Source organism: Parasteatoda tepidariorum, chromosome 12, assembly GCF_982258835.1.
Source record: "Parasteatoda tepidariorum strain Cologne lab strain chromosome 12, Ptep-v5.0, whole genome shotgun sequence".
NCBI lineage: Eukaryota > Metazoa > Arthropoda > Arachnida > Araneae > Theridiidae > Parasteatoda > Parasteatoda tepidariorum.
This window is the reverse complement of record NC_141766.1, coordinates 23,077,465-23,105,407: the sequence shown is the minus strand read 5'-3', so window position 1 is coordinate 23,105,407 and position 27,943 is coordinate 23,077,465. Positions and strand designations below refer to the sequence as shown.

Sequence of the window (27,943 nt, the reverse complement as noted above, 5' to 3'; positions counted from 1 at the left end):
TAAAATAAGGTGATGAACACATTGTTGAATGCATCTATGTAAAGAAGGTAGTACACCTACATTTCTTTTTAAAACTTTAATAGTGTTTTAAAAATAGACTGCACTGTGTAAAATATAAGTGTATAATAAAAATAACAAGTTTACTTATTTCGCCATTTCGTTTAGAAATTTACATTAATGCTAAAAATGAATGAAATTTAAATAATCCTTTCCTCTCACAAATCCTCTATAGCAAAATTAAGTTTTGGTTTTCGATAAAAAATTTTAAAAACAAATATCGGCATTTGTTGTTTGTTTTGCAAGTCGTATATTTCCTAAATTTAACCCATACTTTCAAAGAGAAAACTTATATTATATTAGAAAACTTATTTTACTGTGTAATAAAAATCTATAGAAGAATTTAAATTTCACAGATAATATAAAAAAAGTCCCTAAAATAAGTACTACTACTGAACTTCCTTTATACATCAATTCACAAATGTAAAATATTATGAGAGATAACAAGGTAATATAATATTGACCATACCCAAAATAAAAGATACATCTTAAATAATAGATTTTAGCTATTTTTCATTGTTTTTTTATTATTTTATTCAATAAGTATCTATCTTTAGAAAAATGAATTTTATAATTGTAAGCAAAACCTACTTGATTAGCTAAAAACTTTTCCAACTTAAGGCAACATATGTAAAAAGTGAAATTAGCAGTAAAGAAACCAAACTTTTGATTGCTCTACTGCCTAAACTATTGGGATTAAATTTTCCATTCAATTAATCTCTATATTTTGAATTCAAAAATCCAAATCTGTCAAAAAAAATTATATGTTTATTCAGAGAAATTCCATTTTTGAGTTTGATTCTGTAAACTTCATTAACAGTTAGTACTAATTTATTAGTAATTGAGGTCAACCCCTTGAACTACTTTGATCGGCTTTTAGTGAAAATCCATTCATTAAAATTTACGATGGTATTAATTAAGAGTTTAATTCTGTAAACTTCATTAACAGTTAGTACTAATTTATTAGTAATTGAGGTCAACCCCTTGAACTACTTTGTTCGGCTTTTAGTGAAAATCCATTCATTAAAATTTAAGATGGTATTATTTTTTATTTTGTGCACGTTTCTTACTTGTAATTTGCACAATAACACAAATTTGAATCATTTGTACAAATATTTTTTTAGGAATCCTTTCTTTTTTTGACTAAATACTACAAAAACTGGTTCATACAATGGAAAATCAACCAGATCATAAACAGAACTTATTTTGAAGAGATTTTCGAAGGATTTTCATAAATGTGATTAGTAATTATCAGAATATATAAAAAAAACTTTCAGTGTTGTATTGAATAAACAATTAAAATTTACTTATGATTTCATAAAAGTTTAAAAACTTTCAAAACACAACAAATAATAATGGCATCGTAACATAATGTCAAACAAAATGCCTTATGATTTACAAAATAAATACATTTTGTGAAATAAGCCAACTGATATAATATAATTAAAAGCATCAAATGAAGTCACATAATATTTCAAAGCTTGAGCACCACTTTAAACAACTTAAAATAGATTTTTTGACAAATTGCATGTGCAGTATGACCTCGAAAATTCGGACTCTTACATCTAATTCGCCAGAAAAAAATTTCCAAAAAAAAAACAAAAAGTCACTTAAAATAAAAATTTAAATGTAAGAGCAAGAAACCACAACTTTTCTCCAACAATGAAGCAGTAGATGAAGAGGTAGGGGTGGGGAATGAATGAAAGCATACAGCTTATATGGAAATTCCAGTCATTCTTATCAGCTCTGTATAGATAACAAAGAATATATAGGGGACTCCCCTCTTTGATAGATAAGGCTTGCAGGGGGAATTCTTCTACCACCTTGTTTTTCGCCTTGTTAAGAAAGAAAACTGGTTCTTTCTTAACCTTGAAGCCTAGGAGGCGGGGACAAATTCTTTCATCCCTCAACAAAAAAAGGATTAGTATCAGCTGGTACAGTGTAGTCGTGAAGCATCTGTTTCAGTTATAAGTTGAAATTCAGCTCTCGTTTCAAGCCTATATGTTTAGTTTTAATTGCTAATATTGTTATCTAAACAATCGATTACCTAGGAAAATGACGAAAATTTGATTTTTAATGTCCCTTATTTATTATTTAAAGTGTATATTTATGTTAAGTTGTTAAAATTGACGTCGGAGGTCTACACACGCACGTTTAATCACGAAATCAGCCTGGCGAATTCAAAGCTTTAATAATTCTATCAATTTAAGTAAGATATCTAAAATCTGGAAATTTCAGAAATCCGGACCTTTCAAACCCCCCAGCAGTCCGGATTTTCGAGGTTGCACTATATTAAAATGGTGTGAAAATTTGTATACCTTACAAATCTAAATTTTTCAACTCCAATGAAAAAAAATTTATTATTAAATTTTTTTACCTTGATAATATTTCGATCTTAGGACAAATGAATTTATTAATTGAGTGCAAAAATTTTTAATCTGCTAAAAAATTTCCACCCAATGGCAAAATATTCAACAAAGTGAAATTAACAGTAAGTAAACCGAACTTTCAATTGTTCTCAAGACAAAACTATGGAGCTATATTTTCCAGGAGACTACCCCTTATATTTTGATGTCAAAAATTTAAATCTTTAAAAAAAATAGGTATGTTCATTCAGAGCATTTACATTATTGTGTCCAATTCTGTAAACTTTTTTAATAGTTCATACTAATTTATTAGTATATTTGCAGTCACTCCTTTGAACAACTTTTATCGGCATTTAGTGAAAATCCGGAAGTTAAAACAAAAGTTTTCAGGGTCATATTTTTTTTTAGCACTGTTCTCACTTGCAATTTGCACAAAAACATAAATTTAAATTATTTGTACAAACATTTCTGCATGAATAATTTTTTTCTTGACTAAATAATACAACAAACACTGGTTCATACAGTGGAAAAGCAACCAGATCCTACACAGAACTTGTTTTGAAAAGAATTATTAAAAGAAGGATTTAAATAAATATGATCAGTATGTAATTATCAGAATATACAGAAAAATGTCAGTATCATACAGCACAAGAAAATTAAATTCACATATGATTTCATGAAAGTTTACAATCTTTTAAAACATGACAAGTTTTATAATGACATAATAACTTAATGATAAACAGTAACAAAATACATCATAATTTACAAAATAGAAACATTTAGTGAAATAAGCTAGCTGATATGGAATAACTGAAAGCATTAAATTCACGTAAGACAGCATCTTAGAACACATAAAAGCACCAATAAATTGAATTGAAAAGTAAAAATGAAAGTGGGAACATCACTCGGGCAAACTTGTCAATTTTGTTAATATCTTTGATTTTTGGAATATGTGCTTTCAAAGCCTGAGCACCTCGTTTTAAACTACTTAAAACATATGGTTTACGATGTCTGTCTGATGAACGATCAAGAGATTTGCGATTGAAACCTTGGGAATAATAACTTCTAGTCCTTCTAAAAGATGGTGGAAAAGAAGCTTCTGAAGAATATGTTGTTTTATTTTTTCTACGAAGATAAGGTATAGGAGAAACTCTGACATCTTGCAATTCAATTATTTCTTCATTCTAGAAAGAAAATTAAATGTAAGACTAAAAGAGTTAAACTTTTTTTTTGTAACTGTTTAACATCATGAGATATAGTTGCAACTATAAAGCTAGTTAGTTTGTTATAAGTTTAGATTCTTATAAGTTTAAATCATTAAAAGATTATTAAGTCCATTATAATTTTTTTGTTTCTTTTTAACTTTGAATAAAACATTGTATCAACCACCATTGTCTTTGTTGCCAATTAATTTAGTTTATGTCAAATAGTAATATCACTAAACATCAATACTTTTTCATTTTTCAAAATTTTGAAACTCTTATCTGCTACATCATTTAAGAGAAGTGTCAGATACATTTTATTTTCAGAAATAGAAGAAAACGGAAATTAATGCTAAATCTGAGCCCAGATTTCCCTTTAAACAGGGAAATGTCTAAAATAAAGTTATTATTTATAAAAATAAGATAAATTGTTCTCAGACAAGGATTTTATAATATTAAATTTATAACTAACATAGATCGCAACCATTGTTTCTTTTAAACTCAATATCCTAAGAGGATTATGCATTTCTCTATCCCATTCGATAAGCTTCATAAAAAACATTTTTATACTTGTACTTATAATCCAGCTAATTTCATTGGCTAACAACCAAACTGTTAACACTATAAACTAATTTACCAAAAGAAGCATTCTCATAAAATATTTTTATATACTTACTCTTTAGTGAAAGGGATCAATTAGTAGATATTTGCACTCTAATATCTTCAATTGATTTCTCAATTACTCTTTTTTAAAATATTTCTATTTGATGAAAATAAAGCAGTTATTAAAAGTTAGCAATCTAAATGGCTTTATAAATAAAGCTTACTTTAGCAACTTCAATATTTCGTGCACATCCCTGTCTCATATTACACTCTAAAAAGTAACACATATGATTTTGGTATAAATTAATCAAAATTATCTCTTTAAGCATACTTAGGTATGAAACCTCTATCATGAAGTTACTTTTCCTAACAGTCCATCTTAAACTCGTACATTGAGACTGAATGAACTGATTGGGACTGACTGACTCATTTTTGTCAATTTTAAGGCATGTCATGCCAGCTATGAATCAGACAGGCTTATGAAATAGACAGACTTTTTGTTATGAATGAACACGTTTTAGTTTGTTCGCAAAGAACATTCAGCGTGTTTGCCAGAACAACTTACAAAGAACATTCAACTTCAATTATTAGGCATGGTTCTGTGTTTCAAATTAAAAATAATTCTTTGGCTATGATTATCCTACAATGTTCATCTTAATTTGTGATAAAACCTATGAAAGTATTTTATTTTTTAATAAAAACCTTTTTTTAGATTTTAATTAAATTATAAAATAATTTAAATGCTTCATCTTTACAAGTGTAAGGAACAATATAGGAATATCTAGGCCTGATACTTAGCACCCAAAACTAACAAAAAATATAAATGCATTGTTGAGGCTTACAAGCAAAAATTTGTTTAGAACTAATTTTTAAAACATCTATTTCCTGAATTACAAATGACCTAAATTACTATTATGTTAACATAGAATGCAAATTTGAAAACCTAAAATGCAATTAGCTCTATGTTAATCTGAAATTCAACATTTTTCATTATCATCAAGCATTTCATTAATATTCATTTTCAAAGCAAGTTGTACAATGTTTTGTTTCACAACATGTCAATAAAATAAACTATATCAACAAAAAGTAATTTTAATTGATTTATTTAAATTGAACTTACATAAAACTTTATTGCAATTCCTGAGCAGTCTATAATTACATATAGCTTAACTTAGCATTCTTAGTACAAAAAAGAATTTCTTATTTATGTAAATATTTGCTTGTTCTGGGCATGAGTAGAGCAATTAATAATCTAAATTTCTATTCATCATTTGGGAAAATATTGCAGACAATATAGTTTCTACAGCAATAGGATTGAACTAGAATGTATATTCAGAGTCTTAAAAAAAAATGAAATTACTTAAACAGGTTTCCAAATTTTTTTCAAATTTAAAACAAGTAATACTTTTAAAACAGGTAAACAATTTAGTAACATTTATTTTAAAAAATGAAATATAGTATGATGATGATGGGAAGTTTTTAAATTAATGGTAGCTTATTTCTGATGCATCATAAATTCTTTCCTCTCATATAAACCGATTTCAACATAAACTAAAGCAGCCATTTTTCCTGATTAAAATTCTTTGCAGTAGCGCTATAACAATTGATTATACAATTGTAAACAGGAATTATTTTAACTATGTGATAACTTATAGCTTTTAAAGAATATTGTTAGAATTTATATGCATTTATTTAAATTATGGCTAGTGGCTAAGAAAATTAGCATAAATCATCTTTGTTAAACTAAGATAAAATATATTAACATAAGCATTAATAATTATGATATGCAAATCATTGAGCGAATTCTGCATATTTGATGCAATAAGTGACATTTTCAAAATTGTGGCAATGCATGTGCAATTTATTGAGATATTTCAGTTGCAAAAAAAAAATTTAAATAAGAAACATCATTTGAACTGACATAAGAAATGATATTCCTATATACCTACAAATCATTCATCCAAAACAATTAGCATCACTCAGGGAGTTAAAGGTGATGCAGTTTTCAGACTTATCACTCTTAATAAGGAAAAAAAAAAACAATTTTGGCCTTTATAACCCAAAATATTTTTGTTAACTGCAATATTTTTTGAATTTGCAGTTGATAAAAACATTTGATTTTTCCTAAACTTTCAAAACACAGCACCCAAAAAAGATCAAATATTCCCACTAGACATCACCAAGGTCACCACTACAAAATGGATAAAAAATATTAGGAAGGCCAAAGCATTCATTTCATCATCTAAGTTTTATTTTCATTTTCTACTTCATGGTTGCTAAAACTCAATGAAGTGTAAAATACATATGCTTGACATTTTTGCAAACTGGCTTCAGTTAAAACTTTTCTTGAAGAATTTAATAAAATGTAATTGAATTAATTAAAAAATAATATTACATCATAATAAATTAATGATACAATCTATTATGTAATTGTAACACAATTAAACTAAGAAGCAAATTCTTTTTAATTTGTTAAATTGAATTTTAGTTTTTAGAGAATATTTAGATTTAGATAAAAAACTAAAACACATCCGTTTAAATTTTAATAGCACAATATCTATATAATTACCTCAGCATATCAATAACACTATATGTATTTGGCATTCAATTAAATCAAATATACAATATTATATTTTACTGATAGCAATCTAAGATATATCAAGCTTTATTTCCTTATATCAAGCTAAGATATATCAAGCTTTATTTCCTTCTATTGTAATATCCCATTTCCAGCAAATATTACATTGTAGATAACCAATCTTTTTCTGTTAATTCTATCATAATTATACGACTTAGAAAAAAATAAAATGCTATATACAAAATTAAAAGTAGCTAGTTTCAAAGTCTTCCTTTAAATTTGCAGCACATGAGGAAATTGGAGCTAAATTTAAAGAAGCTATAGCGGCTTTTTTGCATTTATTAAGAAAATCAATGGCAAATACTTGCTTGTGATAGAATTTAGAAGGTCTTGTTTTAAACATTAGCATGCTTTCTAAAAATTTGATTGATATAATCTTTCAATACTGAATACAGTTCTTCCTTATCAAACTAAAAATAATCTCACATTCTGCTTTGGAGTGAGGTATGAGTAGAATAGAGGGTTTGCTAGTTTTTCAAATTTTAACATAACATTATCTTTCAGTTGACTAATCATTATCCACTGCACATCAGTTTGTTTACCTGAAACAGTTATTTCTTCAGATCTTTTAGCTCAAGCCAACATTTTTCAATTGGGAAATTTTCTTCAACAGGGGAATTTCTTTTTTTGAATTTTATTTAATGGTTTTATAACTTTTCATTTCTTCTTGGTTTTATAACTTTTCATTTCAAAAGAAAAGGGAACAAATCTACATAACATTTGACACTAGCAAAGGTGGAACTTTTAATTTTATTCAAATCAGCAATTTCACACTTCAGCATATTATTAGTTATAGAGAATTTCTAGGAAAAGTATTCACATACAGTTACAAAGTATTTTACCACTGCTACCTAAAACTATACTAGCTCCTCTTTTGAACATTTTGTAATTAAATCTAATGCAGGTTTAAGGTATTTTGAGTTCATGAAATGTATGTTGAGTTATTAAAATGTTTTAAGCCTTTTGAGAGAACTCTTTTAATAAAGCTAGATTCTTAATCAATAAATCTAGTCTTAATCAATGAATTTCTGGGGATGCTGACTGCAAATTCCCACTTATTTTCTGAAACGTAAATATGGTGCTTAATAGAAATTAACTGTAACTTTTATTTAAATCAGAAGATAGAAACATAAAAATTTCCCCGTCTTTTGATATAACTAAATGTCATATAGTTTGACGTATTTTTTTTAGAAAAATATGAAACAAAAACTTGAACTACTTTTTCTAGGAGCATAATTTTTCTTCTTTTTTTTAAATATTTCTTTGAATCTCGCTCATTTGTAACAATGTTTCATTTTTATAGACATTTTAGCCTCTGTTTTCTCTGCAGGTACAAGTTTATCCCTCAATTTATATTCTGTGCCACTATATTCTCAATAACTTTTGGTATTTTGTATAAAAGCAAAGTAAAATGTACACAGCAAGTAATTTCAGATTTATAAAAACTCATGAGTGGCTACCATTGATATACCAACTATATTAGACTTTATCTTAGACGATCAATCGACATATATTTCAGTAATTTTTTAATGTCTTTACCATACAATTCTGAGAATTTCGCAACTGATTATTTCTGATTAACACACTTTTCCACGTGAGAAATATCTATCAAAGAGCCATTTGCCTTAACAGGGAAAGTTGTAGCAGCTTTTTTTAAGAAAGCTATAACAAATAATATGGCAACAGCATCTAATAGGTACAGTGTTCTCTTTTTATTTATAAAAATAAAATTACAGATTTTTCCCCTGTATAAATTAAGAACTCAGTAGTTTTGAAAGGAATGTCAAATTTTGCATACACAATTTTTAAAAAAAAGGATTATTTTTCTTCTGTGGAGTTCCCATCCAAATCGGTACTGCTGATCAAATACATTGAATATGTCTAACATCTATGTTAAAATAATTAACCACAAGTCGAAACAACTAAAACCACTTTAGTGTCTTCCCTCACTTACTGCAGTAAATGCTTGCTGTTGCAAACATTTAATAATTTCATACATTTGATCTTTAGCTATAGACAACGCAGGCTGCTTTAGTTCTTCATTCATAATGCTTCAAAATTTAAGTTTATGGAAATATCTTCCCAAAAATTGTATGTCACAGAAGTAGTGAGAAAGATGTTTGAATTAACCAGTTTTCTGAAGGAGTGCAAAAATGGAAAGAGGCAAAAATAATTGAATCAGGACAAGTACAGGGAAGAGACTGAAATCAATGATGAATAGAGAAAGAAAAACAAATAAATAACAAATAATTAGATCTTATTTTCCTATGTTCTTAGAAGTGATAATTATTTATTTTTTTTAACTTCAACTAGCTAAGCCCCTTCTTTACTTCCCAAATCAGAATAGAATTTTAAATTGCACATATTAGCAAAATATAACAAAAAAAAAGCTTTAAGACTTGAATTTATCAGTAAGTCAGTTTTGGGTTTATCAGTAAGTCTGCAAAATTAAACATAAATCCATAAATTTTATGGATAATTCGTAGAAGTTCGGAAGTAAGTTCATGTATTTCAACTTTGGTTCTATTATTTAAAAAGAAATTTGTTTTTATCCAATAATTCTATTTATTAAAAATATAAGCAGAATGTTTGAATTTGTTCGCCTAATGAACATTGTCACTCTGGTTTAGATACAAAATAAAATATATAAATTACAATATATTTTAATTTTTTTTTCTTCCATTTAATACTCAATTATTAAAACTTGATGCACTAGACATATACATAAAAAATATAAATAATTTAAAAGTGCTATTAGGAGAAAACATGTCATTTTTTTAATGAATAAAAAGAAAGCTTAACATTTACCATAGCTGGTTCAGCAAGAGCACTAGCACTGGTTGATTTTGCTGATTCTTTCAACTTTTTTGTTGCTTTTTTCTTTGCTCTAGTAGACCCCCAATAAGTGTAATTTACAGCAGCATACTCAAGTAAAGCGGAAAACACAAATATAAAGCACACAACTAAATATATATCAATAGCTTTCACATAGGATATTCTTGGGAGAGAAGATCGTACACCTGTGCTTATGGTAGTCATTGTCAGAACAGTAGTAATACCTGTAAGGATATATTGCAAAAAATATATCAGTTATTAAGAAAGTAACCCTTAATCCATTAATAAAAATCATTATCTCAGTCTTATCCACGGGAAGGAATAAAAATATTTAACATGACATTCTACTTCAATCGTAAAAATTTTAACTGAATATGCTTCTTTGTTGGAATCTTCTCTCATCTATAATTAGAATAAAGAAAAAATTATACCTCTATATGGCTCCTATGCACAGTTTCAAAATTTTTTTATTTAAATCAGTTCTGTAAAATCTATAATTTCAAAAATATTTTACATGCAACATCAGATCATTTTTATTGTCAAAACATTTTTTTTTTAAATAGTTAATAAAGACAAAAAGAGTTTATAATTTTTTCATGCAATCATAGGACAATACCTCCAATTAATATAGTCCCTCTAATTAATATAGGGAAGAAGAACAATTTCAAAATTGTTAATTAAGTTGTATTATTTATGTTATATGAAGTAAATAATCTGAAGAAATTTTCAATTTGACTAATTTCTGTGGTACTGCACTTAATGCTGCAAACAATAATTTAATTGCCTGAAAATTTTATGTAATTAGTGGACAGACACTCAATGTGACAGATTTAATTTTTGAATTATTGAATCAAACTTGTTATTTAAATCATATTATCATTATTGAATAATTGATCAAACAAATTTTGATGCGAAGAAGTTGTGTGTTAAAAGTCATAAGCATGATTAAAAACCTAGATTTATGATTATTCCCACAATTCAGGGACTAACTATTTATTAAATGACAATTTAAAAAAAATAATAAGTTGTTAAAAGTGAAGCATCATGATCAGGCACTTGGAAGATATTATGGCGTCATCGATTCATGTTTAAAGAATTGCTACATGATAAAAATTTTAGTATTTTTTAACATCAAATTCTCTTAAATAATTGGCTCATTGAAAAATTTTATTTGTGCATATTTAAATATTTAGTGGACATATTTGTTAAAGAAAAATTCTACCAAACTAACTTTAGTAAATCATGAAAAATCTTAAAAATTATTTTTTAAAAATCCTAGAAATAGATGAAAATCTGATTGGTAACTTTCAGTAGGCACAAATAGTATATACATTGTATATATAATGTATATACTTTCAGTATATACATTTAAGTAATTCTGAAATTTTGAAATATATGAAAATAAAGCCAGAGTCTTTGAGTGCTAAAAAATGGAAAAATCTCATAGCTGCAGTATATTTTATAATCTTCTTTAAATTCATGTTTAAAGAATTGCTACATGATAAAAATTTTAGTATTTTTTAACATCAAATTCTCTTAAATAATTGGCTCATTGAAAAATTTTATTTGTGCATATTTAAATATTTAGTGGACATATTTGTTAAAGAAAAATTCTACCAAACTAACTTTAGTAAATCATGAAAAATCTTAAAAATTATTTTTTAAAAATCCTAGAAATAGGTGAAAATCTGATTGGTAACTTTCAGTAGGCACAAATAGTATATGCATTGTATATATAATGTATATACTTTCAGTATATACATTTAAGTAATTCTGAAATTTTGAAATATATAAAAATAAAGCCAGAGTCTTTGAGTGCTAAAAAATGGAAAAATCTCATAGCTGCAGTATATTTTATAATCTTCTTTAAATTCCGTAAAAATATTCCTTTAAAAAAAATTTTATTTCGTATTCAAAGTTTCTGAAAACATAATATATTGCCGAAGTATTTTTTTTAATTTCAATGAAATTATAAATCCATAGAAATATTAAATTAATGTTAAGTTAAATGAAATCAATATTTCTTTTAAGAAACAAAGTAGCAGAAAGCGTATTTTTTTCTTTTGTTATCAACATCTGCTTTTCTTTCTTTTTTTTTAAAGACTTTTTAATGAGATACTTTTTTTTAATGATTTTAATTAAAAATGTACATAATATCACATGTGTTTTAATAACACATAAAAATCAAATGTCTACTTGACTTACAAGCTATATCTGTCAAACTTAATCAAAAAATGTTCCAAAAAGTAATAAAACATTTTGAAAATTAAAAGCGTTGTAACAATCCAGTCATGAGAATGCTGGAAAAAAAATAATTTTTATTATAAACTTAATTTTAATTATTTTTTATTTTTTTAATTTTTAGAACTTTACAGTTCAATAGTTTCACTTTGAAATGAAACAATTTATTTTTATGTATAATTTTTTCTAATACTTAAATCTTTATTTGTTCATCAAATTATAGATTATTATTTTATACACAAAAGTAACATATATAAAATAAGTAACAGCACTTTATCAAGGGACAACTGTCTGCTAATGATGAATGAAGAGCTGCATCATTGATGAAGTGCTGTTTTTGCGAGATGTTTAGATTTTTTCTATTCTTGACAATTCTGTTTTAGTGATGAAAGCACATTTAAAATTTTGCAGAATAAAGCGTTGTTTGTGCATCATCGTCCTGGAGAAAAGTATCATCCTGATTGCGTGCTGTTAAGCATCCTACAAAAGTGATGATCTGATCAGTCAACAACAGCAAGGGTACTGGCGTCTGTACATGGTAAAAAGTATAATGAGGCAAGATCAGCACAAAGAAGTCTTATAAAATCGATTGATTCCACAGCTCAGAGAATGGTTTCCAAATTGGGAACCATTCATTTTTATGCAAGATGGAGCTCCCTACCACACAGCACGGTCTGTTAAAGCTTTTTAGGAAGAGCAAAATATCCCTCTACTGTGATCACAAACGAAACGCAACTCTTAGAAAGGATCATTTATGTAGGGAATCATCATCCTCATTTGCCAGGGATTGTGTATATATATACAGTCAAACCCCGCTATAGTGAACCCTCAAGGGACCGAAATTTTGGTTCACTATAACCGGGAGTTCACTATATCCGTTACGCAGGCAATTTAACCAATGGTCTCCAAACTGCTCCCTTTTATTACACATTATTCAAATAAACGACTGAAAAATATTATGTAGTAGCAAAAAATGTGTTATTTTTCACTACTCTTCGTCTTTGTAGCGTATCTACCACTACAAAATTACAACTGTATTTCACTAGTATATAAGACATGTTAACTCGACTCTATGTCGGGGTACCTTTTCATAGATGAGGGTTGACATGGTCTGTAACTACTTTCCCCCACATTGGTGACCCGGACGTGATGTGAACACGCCTACCTTGGCAAAAAACGCCCACTTTGATCTGGATACGCTTACATCGGCAGTAACGCCTACTTCGTTGGATGATCCACATTGAATAGTTGACTTGCTACTTGTAACTGCAACATTATCCACCTCCTCGCACTGTTGCTACTCAGTCTCGAGCACACAACGTTGGCCTGCATACACTCGACTGCTAATGGCAACACAGGAGCGACTACGACCCTGAAGTTAATACACCTCTCACATTCAGCACTCAAAAAGTACGGTGATCTTAATACAGCTCTCCCGGCTCAACCGCACAAAAACAGCAATGATTCAACTACTGGTATTCATTCATCGAATTCTATCACAGATATAATTCTGGTGGGGGAGTACTGTAGCGTATCTACCACTACAAAATTACAACTGCATTTCACTAGTATATAAGACATATTAACTCGACTCTATGTCGGGGTACCTTTTCATAGATGACGGTTGACATGGTCTGTAACTACTTTCCCCCACAGTCTTGCCAACAAAATAAAAAAAAATTTAATCTTTAGCTGATGAGTAATCGTCAACATCAGTTATGGAAACACTTCCAGACACTCAGATAATTTTTTCTGAATTTCTGTTATTCCGCTTTTTAAACCTGTCTAACCTTCCATTCGAGCACATAAAAGTAGTCTCATAAAATCGCTTAGCAAATTTATCGACGTTTGTCCAGATACTGGAAGATTGCTGCGTCTTCGATTGGTGAACCACTTCAGTAATGCTTCTTCAACATCTTTGTGATCTGCTTTTCTCAACTTTTTTCTGACATCTAAATTTTTTTCATGAGCAGAAATTATTAATTGCCTATTTATCCATATGTTACAAACTGCAGATTTGGGTAGTTTATATTCCCTGCAAATATCAGCTTGATTGCATCCATTTTCAATTTTTCTGATAATGTCCATTTTATCATCAATGGAGAACGTTTTACGTTGACTGGTCGCCATAGTTAAATTTGAGACACTTGTTTGCAGGATTTTTTTGAACTGAACTGAGAGCAAAAAGGAGTTGCAATGAGGGCCTTATCGACACATATTAGTGTCCAACCTTTTGGCCAATAATGAATAATTACTCATTCCCTCTGACAGAAAATGCATATTGAACCCACTGACACCTTACAGGTGCATCATCTGCCTGCGTTGGAAACATCTGCTTAATTTGTTTAGGGATGGGAAAGTGAGATAAAAGAAGCAAATAAGAAAAAATGCTTATCGCTACATTCCCCTCTATAGATGGTTTAAAAAATCCGTATATGTATTTATTTTGAGGTAGAAATTTCAAAATTATTACAAAAAAAAAGAGAAAAAAAATATATATATATATTAAAATATATATATATATATACATTTATATATATATATATATATATATATATATATATATATATATATACAGTACAGAACCCGTTATCCGGAAATCAGAAAACCGGAAAACCAAAAAACCGGAACAAAATTCGATACATTTTCTTGCCATTTTTAAAAAACAATTTTTTTTTTCCTCGTAAGATTTTACGATTTTTCTTTCTTTTTTAAAGAGGTTTACCTTACCATCATTTTGGAAATAATCATCAGTGTATTACTTCATCGTTTTTTTCTTATTTTTAAGATTATTTCCAATTTTTTTTTTTCAGTTGGGTTTAACAATAAAAAAAAACGGCTTTTTGTAGCGATTCAGAAAACCGGAAAAATCAGTTATCCGGAATAGCGATGGTCCCGAACGTTCCGGATAATCGGTTCCCTACTGTGTGTGTGTATATATATATATATATATATATACATACATTTATATATAAATATATATATATATATATATATATATATATATATATATATATATATATATATATATATATATATATATATATATATATGTCACATAAAAAGCTTCAATTAATCTTTCTATGTTATTCCTTTTCTGTAAATCCCTTTCTTAATTTATTATTCAAAAAGAAACGCTTTCTCACACTTTTAAATTCACATCCTGCCGGCTTATGATGGTGACAGTCATGTGAGCAGGACAAACAGGCACAGGATTTAAAACAGAGCAAATTAATTTTATTTAATCATTATAAGATGAATGACAAGAGAGAGTGTGTAACAAACTTGTCGTGCTGTTGCATAAATGTTAGGGAAAATCTTGAAAGGAAAATTCGTAAAATGTCTCGATTTAGGGAATAAGGGTAAACTGTGTAATTTTAATTGGTGTATCAAATAGGTAGTGCGATTCCCACAAAGAGTAAAAGGAAAAATGTCTTACTTTTAATTAATGCATACTTGAGCCAAAAATAGATTAAAGGACAGGATGTGAATTTAAGTGTGAGAAAGCAGTTCGTTTTGAATAATAAATTAAGAAAAGGATTTACAGAAAAAGAATAACATAAAAAGATTAATTGAAGCTTTTTATGTTACATATATATGTGTGTGTGTGTGTGTATTAAATAAAATGTAGAAAACAGTAAAGCTATCAATCAAATCTGTTAGAAAAATTTTGCTTGTCCATTTTGTCAAGTACAAATATGTCAAACATAGATTTATATCAATAAAGTTCAATTTTTTTTTTCTCACCCGTCAAATCATTTAACAACTTTCAAAATTAGTTGTACTACAAAATTCAGTTTTTATTTAACTCACAGGTTTATCTTTTAAGTAAAAAAAAGTACAGTCAAAATAAGCATAGAAAAAAAAGGCTGGGAAATCAGTAATATGTGTATAAAATATAGCTCATAAACACAGAACAATTGCAGTTTGATGTCCCTTATCATAACAAAATGTTACAATTGAAGCTTGAAAGTAAAAATGTACTGATAATGTTTCACTATTATAAATTAGGGAATTTAAGAGAACTTCACATGAAATTAAATTGGTTAAAAAATAAATTAACTATCCTAAATTTTTGACTTTCTAAAGTAAAGTAAAATACTTCTGTGACTAGTAACTCACATTTTACCATTGATTGAATTCCTTCAACAAATGTGTCTTGCATAGTGAACAGGATTTTCTCAACAAAATACTCTTTTTACATCTAAATTATTAGCATCACATATACTTATAAATAAGTATTTCAAAATTTCAAAATAATTGATACTTACCAAGAGCAACTCTGGCTGATGTAGCTTCATGATTAATCCAAAAAGAAACCCAAGAAAGCATAACTATCAAAATGCAAGGAAGGTAAGTTTGAAATATGAAATATCCAATGTTCCTCTTCAGTTCAAAGCTTAATGATAACCTCTGATAAGTACCTAAACAAAAATAAAGGGAGTATTTTAATACTTTTAAAATAAAAAACAATGCACAAGTACCTTTGATGAGAACAAATATGAAGATCATAATTTGGTCTTAAAATATGATCCTAAATTTAAAATTAGTAGCTAACAGGTAGTTAAAATCTGTTGCACAAAAACGTAGTACATGTAATTACATTTGGGTTCAAATAGTTATTTCATTCACCTAACCCTTAGAATTTACTTACAGTTACATAAAATAAAAATTTTCAGCTAAGCAATCTAAATTGTCTTTTCCGCAAATTTCATTTACTGTATAAAAAGTATTATAAGCAATCTTTTAAATAAAATCATATGTCATATGTTTAAAAGAATGATAGTGAAAATGAGGTCTAATATCTTTCTTAAAAGTAATCTTGAATTCTCTATGACTGAAGAAAGAATGACAGGGTTACCAATTCTTTTTTGAGGTGGTTCTAGGCATAATTTATGGTGAAAACAATAGTGAAATATTGATTAATTTTAATCATTGAGAATAAGAAGTATATATTGCATCCTTGAGTGAAAATCGGTCTTTCCTGTGTGCATTCCCAACCTTAGTATTTTTATTTCAATTTCAAAATGTGAATAAAGTACAATTAAATGAAATAATACTTGTACTTTCTTGACATAAAAAAATGACTTATAGTCAAATATTCCCTCAGGTTTATAATTCTTTTTTAAAGGGTAGCATGTTTTCGTCAACCTAAAACCGGCATTAAAGAGTCAAGAATTTATATTTGCTATAATTCTGTTTTGCGCACTCACAATATAGCGACCTCACATTATAACATATGTTTTCATTTTGAAATGGATTGTTATATAGTGTCAACTGAATTTGATTTTGTTTGATAAATTTAAACTAAAATGATTTTGACTTGAATGGCATGCACACGATTCAAACAGATGTTTTTAACACCAGATTCGCATATAATGAGTTAAGTTCTGGCCGCATGGAAAGAATATTTGCAGACTTTAATGCTTTTTCACTACCTTTGAAAAATCTTTAGCAAGTAGGGTAAAAATTGACAGCTATGAACTTTCGTTAACAGAGATATTTATAAAACAAAGATTTAGAAAATCAATGTTCTACTTTAATATTATTAATTGTTATTCAGTACTCTATTTATGATATTCTAAATAGTGAAATTTACAAACCTAAAGCAAAAAACAATTTTGAAATGATGCTTATTAATTATTACAAACTGTGGATCTATGCTTTTTAAGCCTTAAATCTTCATAATTTGGATATGGGCACATTTTTACATACTAATTTGAAAAGTACTTGAAAGAAAAATTTATTAGTCATCAATAAATTAATAATTTTTAACAGTTATTAATTTTTTAATGTGTTTAGAAATTTCTAAATGAACAAATAAAGTGCTTAAAGATGCTTTAAATAGAAAAATTGATTAAAATAATGAAATAAGTATTTTTTAAATACTACAACAGAAGATTTACTTGTTTTTAAATCTAAAAACCATGGCTGGTTTAAATAGACAATCTTATCTCCAATCCTTAATAAAAATGTTTTCTTAATGATAGTTATAGTAATCAAAGAAAATGATCAATATATTTCTCAATGTATTTCTCAAAGAAACCATTGTCCATAGAAATGCTTGTAGAAAAAAAACCTTCAAAACTTGGAAAACAAGTTCACTTTGGAAGAGAAAGATACAGAATTTACACTGTTGAAATAATAAAATCCTAGAAACTCTGCATAGAGATTTTGACAAAACCAAAAACGGAGCTGCGACAAAATTTTGAATAAATAAAACAATGAATACACAAGGTTGAGGCACAGCAACTAAGATCTAGTTTTAGAAAGCAACATATAAATACAACATATAAAAATTGAAAAGAGGAAAAGAATTGAAATTTTGAGGAAAACCGGTTTAATAAGAAGTTTTCAGGTTGTTAAACAATGCATCCTCAAATAATATACAATATTTTGAATAAACAAAACAATGAATACATAAGATTAAGCATGGCAACTAAGATCTAGTTCAAGAAAACAACAAATAAGTGCATAATATAAAAATTAAAAAAGTGGAAAAGAAATGAGGTTTTGAGGAAAATCAGTTTAACAACAGAATTTCAGATTATTATACAACACATCTTCAAGTAATAAGAGATTATGTTTGACCTACCACCACGTCAAAGAACTCTGTTCAAAGCACAGATTAAAATTTAAATCTGGATTATTTTTTTTAAGCTTACAGATATAAATAAAATTAAAATTGACTGCATAATGCAAGAATTAGAAGATAGTCTTCAAGAGGAAGATTTTATATGGAATCACCTAAAGCCTATGTGGAAGCCCGGGAATCGACAGTAAAAAATAAGTGAAACAAAGCCATAGAAGACAAAAATTAGATGATGAAAAATAGCAATGTGTAGACGGTTTAACTATCTGCAACCGAGGGATATACAGTGCTTAAAAAAAAATAATAGAATCAAGAAGCCTCAACTCGTAGCATGAGGATTTAAACAGGTAAAAGTAAAAGATTAGTTTAACATTTTTATACCCATCGTTGAGTTCGTGGTAAAATAAATTTATTTCAGTAATACATTTTTATTTATTTTATTGCTAAGCATTTTAGGTTTGTAGTGAGTAGAGTAAGAGTTAGACATTAAAAGGGATTATCTGTATTGTTAATATAAATCACTTGTTCTACTAATTATCACTAGTGATGTAACGAACGAATAGTGATGGGGCCGAATACCGAATATTCGGCCAAATTTTAGGTCGAATACCGAATATTCGGTGGCCGAATACTTACTTTTTAAAAATTTCTCTTTTGATTGTCATTTTGTAATTAAAGTAATTTTCAAATTTTAAATTAAAAATGAAATAAATATTAACAAAATTGCTTTTTTAATCTTTGTATATTTAAAAAAATTTTAACAACTTGATTTATTTTTTGTAATAATTTAGATATCTTGATTCCAATAACATGGCAATATGGCTTTCATAAATCTAAATAATTAATAACAGCATATTTTAGTTATAGTTAAAACCCAGAAAATTAAGAACTTTTTAAAAAGTTTCACTTTTGAAATTTTAATTTTGTAATTAAATGATTTTCAAATTTATAAATTAAAAATGAAATAAATATTAACAAATTTGCTTTTTTAAACTTTCTATATTTTAAAAAAAATTTAACAACTTGATGTATTTTTTGTAATATTTTAAATATCTTGATGCCAACCATAAGGCTTTTACAAATCTAAATAATTAATAATAGCATATTTTAACTAATTATACTTGCAATTTATATATTTTATTTAAAATAAGAACTCATTACTACTGTTAAATGTATTTTTTAATTTATTTTTTTTTGCAAGAAAAATTATTAAAACCCAGAAAACTAAAAACTTATATGTCAATTTTTTAAAATCATTTAACAGATTAATTTTCTTTAATTCAGGATGTTAAGTTATTTACATTAAAATATAAATATTCATTATTCGGCCGAATAACTTCAGTATTCGGCTAGGCCGAATATTCGGCAAAAGGGCCGAATAGGCCGAATACCGAATAGTGGCCGAATATTCGTTACATCCCTAATTATCACATGTTCACATAAATTACTGGTTATTGCCACATATTCAAGTGGGCATAACAAGTATCCCATTACATTTTACTGAGACTAAGCATTTGTTTGAGTAGTCATTACTTTTTAGTAAAACTAAGTTAGTTGATCTTGAGAGAAAGAAAATTAATGTTAAGTATACTTTAAACTCTTAATGAACAGCTTCAGTGGCAAAAAAAACTTATTAAACTCCACCACAACCACAGCATTGGAATATCAAATTGAAGGGAGAAACAAAACAAGTACTAATAATAGGCAATTTGTTCTACTTATTAAACTTATTAGAGACCTATTAAACTCCACCACAACCACAGTATTGAGGTACTAAATTGAAGAAAGAAACAGAACATGTACTAATAACATGTAATTTGTTCTAGATTAATAAAAAGGGACCCCTCCCCGACAAGAATCAGTAAGATATCAGAATATCACTTAAATTCAACACTTTTTTCTGATCAAGGCCAATTAATGTTTAAAAAGTAGAGATATAAAAAAATGTCTAATATAGATAACATATTTTCTAAAATTTTATTATACTAAATACTACTGTAGAAACATTTGGTTAAAATGTCTCTAGTTTGTTCGAGTCTGTAAACATACTTAAGTCTTAAAACATTTTGATCAATTTTCTCCCTTTATTGAGTATAATTGCAGATCAATGAGTTTTGATTGTATTATGTTGAAAATTTATCATAGTACAGAATTCGAGTTTTATTATACTTCAATTAACCTCATATTGTAATTTGAACCACTTCATTATTGCAGCACATTTGTTTAATGAAACCATGCCAGATGCAACCTCCTATTTTTCCCAAAATATTTTAGTATCCCAACTTTCTTCCAGTTATTTCATATTTTTTATTATTTAAACCATATATGTTTTTAAGGATTAGGGAATTGTTACTCTAAGCATAAATTGCTTGGAAAATAATTACTTATATAATATAATCAAACTATTAAACATAGACTTTTGGCCCTAAAGAAGTCAATTTTTCTAAATAATTATGAATGTAATCAATATTTCCCTTTGAGATATTTTCATACAAAATAGTTGATCTAAAACTACATTACAGACTTTTCATCAAAGAGAGCTACACATTTTTGCTTATTTCTTTTCCAGGTGAATAGTACACTATGAAAACAAAATATATTTGTATGCAAGATGAATGTTTGTTAGTTAAATGACAATAACAGTTTGCAGCAGAAAAAAAATTAGTAAGTCACTTAGTTTCAGATTTGTTAATCTTGAAATTCCTGGCATTAAATACCTAATTTAATGAAATTTCCATCAACAACTAATATTACAATGCTGAAAAGAATAACCATTACGGTATTGCAATAAAAATATTCAATGAGAGTGAAATTTCAGGTTTTCTTCAGTCAGTTAAAAAGATAAGCATCAAACAATAATTCTAAATCGAAGATTTTCATTAAGCGTGCTTAAAAAATTTTGTCTTCTTTTACTTTATGTGGTAAATTAAGTCCAACTTTAAAAAGTACACTTAAAAAAGTTTTAGGTAATTCTTCAGATTTATTTTATTTTATTTATTTATTTTTTTGCTTAATTTCTTGGTGTTAGTTACTTAACATAAACTATTTCTCCTCTCAAAAAATGACTACTAATAGATATTTTAATTTGCTTAGATCTTGGATTTCTAGTTTGTTTTTGAGTAAGTAATCAGCTTTATTTTTTTAGTGATATTCCCTGAATAAAACCAAATGATAAATATTAACTAAAAAATTACTTTATATTTTAATTTATAAATACAATTACATCAAGGTAATTTCTCAAAACCAAGTTATAATAAAATAATTTGATATTCTATTGCCATTTACATTTGCTTTAAACCATAGCATAAATAGCTTTACTTAGTTTACAAATCATATTTTCTTTACCTTGAACTTCAAATTCTCTAGATTGACTCATATATAAAATTTTTGTTAAGTTTCGATGCTAAATTATGAAGTGAATCAAATTTGTACTCAAATTTGTTATTTTATGTACTTATTGATTCTTTATCAATAATCAACTAACACATTTAAAATAAAAATATTTTAGAAAGAATTTTTAGTCACACCCAAATAGAAACACTAGCATTTGAAGAGTACTTTCTTGATATATTTTTTGGAAGAAAAGAGAAAAAACACAAATGCATTTAAATAAAAAGTGTGAAAATATTTCACAATCTAATACATATTTCTAGAATTTACTGTCAAAATTTCATAACTTTTTATCTTTACAGATATATTTCCTTTTACTTGGCATAATGTGAAAAAAATATCCTTCAAGCATTACAAATACTGGGAACATAAACTTCAGATTGAAGGTTAATTTAAGTTGAGATAAAAGTTTCGGCTTGAAGCCCAATAGGTTCGTTTTTGGGTCCCAAAAAATTACAAAATCAGGCATTAACTTTTTTCAGTTGATTAATTTATAAATTAGTCATTTATGTATTTTAGAGCTGTAGTCTATACGATAAGAGAAGTGTTAACCAGAACATCTATATAAATCATCCCTTCATTGTAGTATTTCATAAGAACAGGTTGGGTATCAATTTTATTTTGCCTATTCAAAATTTTGTTTTGTAAATGAATCCTGCTTTGCATGGTATTTTAATATTTGTTTTGTATTGTGACAGATTCAACTGTCACAACTATGTTGCAATTTCATTTGCACATGTCCACAGTTCCTTCACTTTGGTAATCTATCAATCCTATGGGCTCTCTGGCTTATGTATTTTTGTCTGGTAAAAGATGGTGTCTGATCTCAAATTACTTTGAACTGTACCCATAGCTTTAATTACTGTATCTGCTAATTTTGATAATAAATTATATGGTATAAAATACTATCAAAATTGATCAGGTGCTTGCTTGGTTCTGTAATAGAGAACAGCTACATCAAAACTGCCTCACCCAGAGACATTCTTGATGACTCACTCTCTTTTCTAGAATTCATTTCTATCTCATATAAACATCACAATGATGAACATAACATTCAAAATTTAGAAAGGAATATTATGGGTACACACTTTGTGATTATTTTACAAGTATGATGGCTATAATAAGGAACTATCAATTCATTTATGCTTAATTTTTGTTAAAAACACCAAAGTGATGAAATGGTTCGTTATAAATTACAGCTATTTTTCCGAGTTTTTCATCTGGTTTAGATTCAGTGTTATCATTTTAATGAAAAAATTTTTAATCCTATGGAAATGAATTCAGAATTTCTATCAAAATCAACTTTCAATATTCAACAGTTCTCAAATAATTATCTTCCTTTGACACACAATGATAACCTTTCAAAATAAGTAGCTCTAATAACTGATAATAACTGTAGTATCAATAAAAATCTTTCCTTTGCATATTCTGTCATTCTTCAGACTTGTTTAAAGATTCGTCACAGACGTGAAAGTTTCCATGCATTCCTCAGGCAAAAAGTTATCACACGTTTGATTACGTGGCAAATCTCTTAACTTTGCAAAATCTTTTAAATCCATTGGCTCTTCAACAAAAAAAAATATACGACAAACGAGAACATTGTCTAATAAATAACGTAAAAATTTGCCCATGCACTTTACATTATTATATATGATTTGACAGCACATCATACATCTCTTCCATATAGAGAATATCCATTTCTCCTATATCTATCAGGATAATTTTGCCTAAATCTTCATCTTGATATCCACATTTCCAAATCCGCCATCAAACTCAATTAATTTAAAGATACATAAATCAACATCTAACACATCTGATTTGAAAGCATCTAAAAGGTAGAAAGCTTCTTCAGTAATTTGAAAGTGCTTAGTATGATTTATAATCAAATGAAATAAAACACTACCAAAATACAGAAAAAATTATTCCTATCTGAGTGCGAAGTCCCTTTTCCTGAATATGTAGGCAGTTCCATAATATGTTGGAATTAGCAGGGCATCCAACTACTGCACTTTTCACAAAATATTTTATAAGCGTGGAAGACCACTAATAAAAGCTTTCAGAGTTTTTGAAGTCTCAGTTTCCCACTATGACCCAGATTTTTAAGCATTCGTCCAAAAACTCCATCCGGGCCAGGAGATTTAGTCATGTTTAAAAAGGTCATAGCAAGGAACAGTTCCCGCTGGGAGAAGTCCCCAGATAAGTCTTGATCGCCCATGTCAGTGGTTCGGCAGTCGCGAATGATGTTTTTTGCTTTTTTCAAAATGGGTTTATTTTCTCTAGTGAAGACCAACTTGCTAGTTGCCTGGTAGTAGGCTGCAAGGCCATTTGCTGCCGCTTTGTCGTCAGGAAAAACCTGTCCATCTGAGTCAATTACTGAGTTACTCTCTTCGCACTGTTCTTATTCTTTGTTGATATTTTTAACAATTCGCCAAAGTTTCGAATTATTAGTCCTAGAATCCAGATTTTGGCACAGTTCTCTCCATCTCGATCTCTTAAAATGTGCATAAGATGTCTTGATTTCCGCATTAATCTTATTAATTTCTGTCCTAAGACCAATATTACTGTTATTTGAACCAACACTGTCATTCAAAGACTCAAACAATTGTTTTCTTCCATCCAAAAGTGGTTTTAAATTAGCTTAACAATTACCTTAATATTTCAAAATACCACGACGTTCATCTTCAGTGGATACCATCCCACATTGACATCTTTGGCAATGAGCAAGCGGATCGCTTGACCAAGAAGGGCTGTAGTCATTCAACACCTTCATCCTCAGTCCTTACCTACTCAGAGAATCAGTCCAAAATCAAAAGCCATCTATCAAAAAAGTGGAGGATCTCCCCCTCTCATAACTGGTATGCGGCCAAGGAACTCTTCACTTGTTCATATAGGTGATAGAGCATCTCAAACAGCAATCTCCAGATAGGCAAGTGGGCACATGAATAGTCTTTTGTACTTTGAAGGAAGTAAGACTTATGCAGTCTGCTCCAAATGTGAAGCCCAGCAGGCCTCTGCCGAACATATCCTTGACTGCTTGGGCCTTTCCAAGGATATGCTACTCCACTTCTTGTCATCGACTTTTTGAGGGTCAACAACCTATTGGATCTTGTCTGACTCCGTCAGACAATTGGAGGATAAGGTACAACAACAACAAGAGTTTTTGATAATTTTGCTAACATTTTAAAAGCCTCACCACAAGGCAGTTGGAACGAAGAAGTGTTTCATAGCAAATTTTGAATCATTTAAATGCAGTGGAGCTGAAAATAACTTTAAATCAAATTTGCAAAATATTGAATCATACATAAAAATATAAACTTAGATGCCACAAGAAATTTTCCCAAAAAGCGCAGAAAATTGGCAGTCCTAAAATACCAACTCAACTTTCACTTCCCTAAACTCTGATAAAAGCATGGGGTTGATAAATATTTCTTCTCCACTCCACCAAAAGCTATAACACAGACTTTTTTTGTTATACTAAATTCAAATAGATTTTTCAAGTAAATAAACTATCAAAAACTGAATTTTCATTCTCAAACTATTGATAAACATTTTCAAAATATAAACTATAGTCCATCTTATCTATCTAAAGAACTAACTTTACCACACATCTGAAGCTAGCAAAATAAGAAAACGCACATTTTAAGAGGGTGAACTTTTGATATTTCATGTGCCAATCCCAGCAAAAATTCCTATTAAATGTTTACCATGCACCCTTATTTGAAATAGTTCATAGTTAAAGTTCATTAATGAAACAGTTCATGAGTTAAAGTAAATAAAAGAAATCCATGGCAAAGACTAGTATTCCCATTTGGGAACATTAAAATATCCCTTTTTTATGAAATTTAACTTTACTTTTTATGTAACTTAATTGTATTCAACACACATGTAGTATGGTATACTACATATTACTTAAAATCATTTGTTAATTCTAATTTCATTATCTAATCATTATCTAATGTATCTAATCATCATCATTCATCTAATTTAATAATCATTTGTTAATTGTTAATTTGTTAATAATGTAATAAACAGCTTAAATAATTACGTAAGTTAAAATTGTAACTGTTAAATTTGTGATAAACTTTTAATTGTATGGTTTTTAATTTCTTCTTTTTACACTTGTAATTAATGTTATTTATTTGTTATTCAATATTATTCAATAATTCCTTGAAATATTTTCTTGTAATCTTTAATATTTAAGTTTTAAGCCTCAAATATATATTTTTGTAACCTTGGGAAAGTAATCTTTCTCTATATTTATGTTCTTCCTTTAAAAGAAGATTCCTCCTTTTGTTGCTTCACTGACAGCAAGATGTATGTCCAGTCAGCAAACCCCTTTGTTGGATTGAGAAGGAGTGACCTCAAGTCCGTTTTCCCACGTTTTGGCTAACATCATATGCAAAGCGCCCCTTTTGATCTTATGATGGCACCAAGAATGTTCCAGAACATTCCACAAAATTCTTTTTCAGGTGTGTCACCACTTTTGACAACCCTGCTCCATGTTTGGCACGGAGCATAACAATTAACTTCGCCAGTTGGCCAATATTTGCAGCTCTGTGATTTGCCCCTCTGATCCTTCTCCGTCCAACCAATGCGATATTCATAAAATTTTGATTTTTTTCGGCGAGGTTTTTCTCGCCTATCTTCATAACGAAGAAACAGTTAGTCGTTACTTTTCCCCTCACAAGTTTTTATGTTTTTTTTTGTTTGTGTTCGGCTTAGGCCGAGAATTTTTGTTGGCCAGTTTGCCATGTTTTTACGTTAATCATGTTACTTATAAATAAATATTTTTCTTTACTGTATGTCTGGTGAGTAATTTTACTGTATAAGTTGTTTTCTCTTCCTTTTTTTTCAGCATGTTCCTCTGTTGCACTTACCTCAACTTTTGCTTCATTCCCAATGTATCCCTCTATCATCTTTTTCGGCCTTTACATAATTAGTCTCTGAATTTTGCTTAATATTAAGTTGACTTAATGTTAGTCATCCCCTTTTTTCTCCCTTTTTATTTAGCCACACCACAACACAGTTTTAAACTTTTTACTTCATAAATCAACCAAGTGTAAAACAGATTTGAGTTTTAAAAGCATCTTCTTTCTTTTTTGCTTGTACATTTACATGATGTGAATAGATGAAAAGCTGCATGCTGGTATATTTTCTTCTACCATAACAAGCTAAATTTTTTTAGCTATGAACATTTGAAAAAAAATTATATTTTTGAATTCATAAAATAAAAATTAGATAAAGTATTCTAAATATTATATTTTAATTTCAAAAAGAATTTTTTAAAAACCCTTAATGGGCACATTAGCACTTAAATGGATTAAGTAATTAACTGTTATTTTAGAATGATTAATATAAAAAGCTATGAGTAAAAACAGATGATTTATAGTAACAAAATATAAAAAAATAAAAACAATTAGTAAAACAGAAATACCATACAAAACCATTTAAATATAACACTGGCATTTACTCAAAACATTTCAGATTTAATAAAAAGAAATTAATCATTTTAATAGGAATATAATACTTAAAAAATATATTACCGGATGCAAGCTTCTCTTCTCTGTCACTTGTTTCAAATCTTAAGATTGAAAACTGGGGTAATTCAGCTCTCTCGATTCCTGATATTGGTTCTTTCATCCAATACATTACAACATCCTTTACTGTATATCCATCTGACAAATTAAATAAATTAAGGACATTTATAGATAAGTTAATTTCTAATTAAAATAATTAATAAATTTAAAAAATGGTAATTCTACAAAGTGAAATCTCAAATTTTGGATAAAACTACTGAAAAAGGTATGTTAAAAACGAAATCATTAAATGCTTAAAATACATTAAAATTTAATACATACAACTAATTTGCGAATCACAAACAGCTTTAATTTAATTTTAAGCTGAAAAAATTTTCCAACTTTTGACAGAAATTTTTAAAGCTAACATAATAGTGGATTTTTAAAAAAATTTTAGAATACCAAATAAGAAACTCAATACTACAACAGATATAGATAATTTC

At 28.0% G+C, this 27,943-nt stretch overlaps 1 protein-coding gene across 1 annotated transcript in view; it reads right to left on the bottom strand.

Moving 5' to 3' along the window:
• Window positions 1-1,187: 1,187 nt before the first annotated feature.
• LOC107442619 (gamma-aminobutyric acid receptor subunit beta-like) overlaps window positions 1,188-27,943 on the bottom strand; it is an 84,020-nt gene continuing 57,264 nt past the window's right edge. The window contains exons 6-9 of the mRNA XM_016056229.4: window positions 27,468-27,599; window positions 16,214-16,366; window positions 9,675-9,925; window positions 1,188-3,607 (exon numbers count right to left, since the gene is read on the bottom strand). Coding sequence (XP_015911715.1) covers window positions 3,266-3,607; window positions 9,675-9,925; window positions 16,214-16,366; window positions 27,468-27,599 — 878 coding nt within the window. The 3' untranslated portion in view covers window positions 1,188-3,265. The remainder of the gene's footprint in view (window positions 3,608-9,674; window positions 9,926-16,213; window positions 16,367-27,467; window positions 27,600-27,943) is intronic.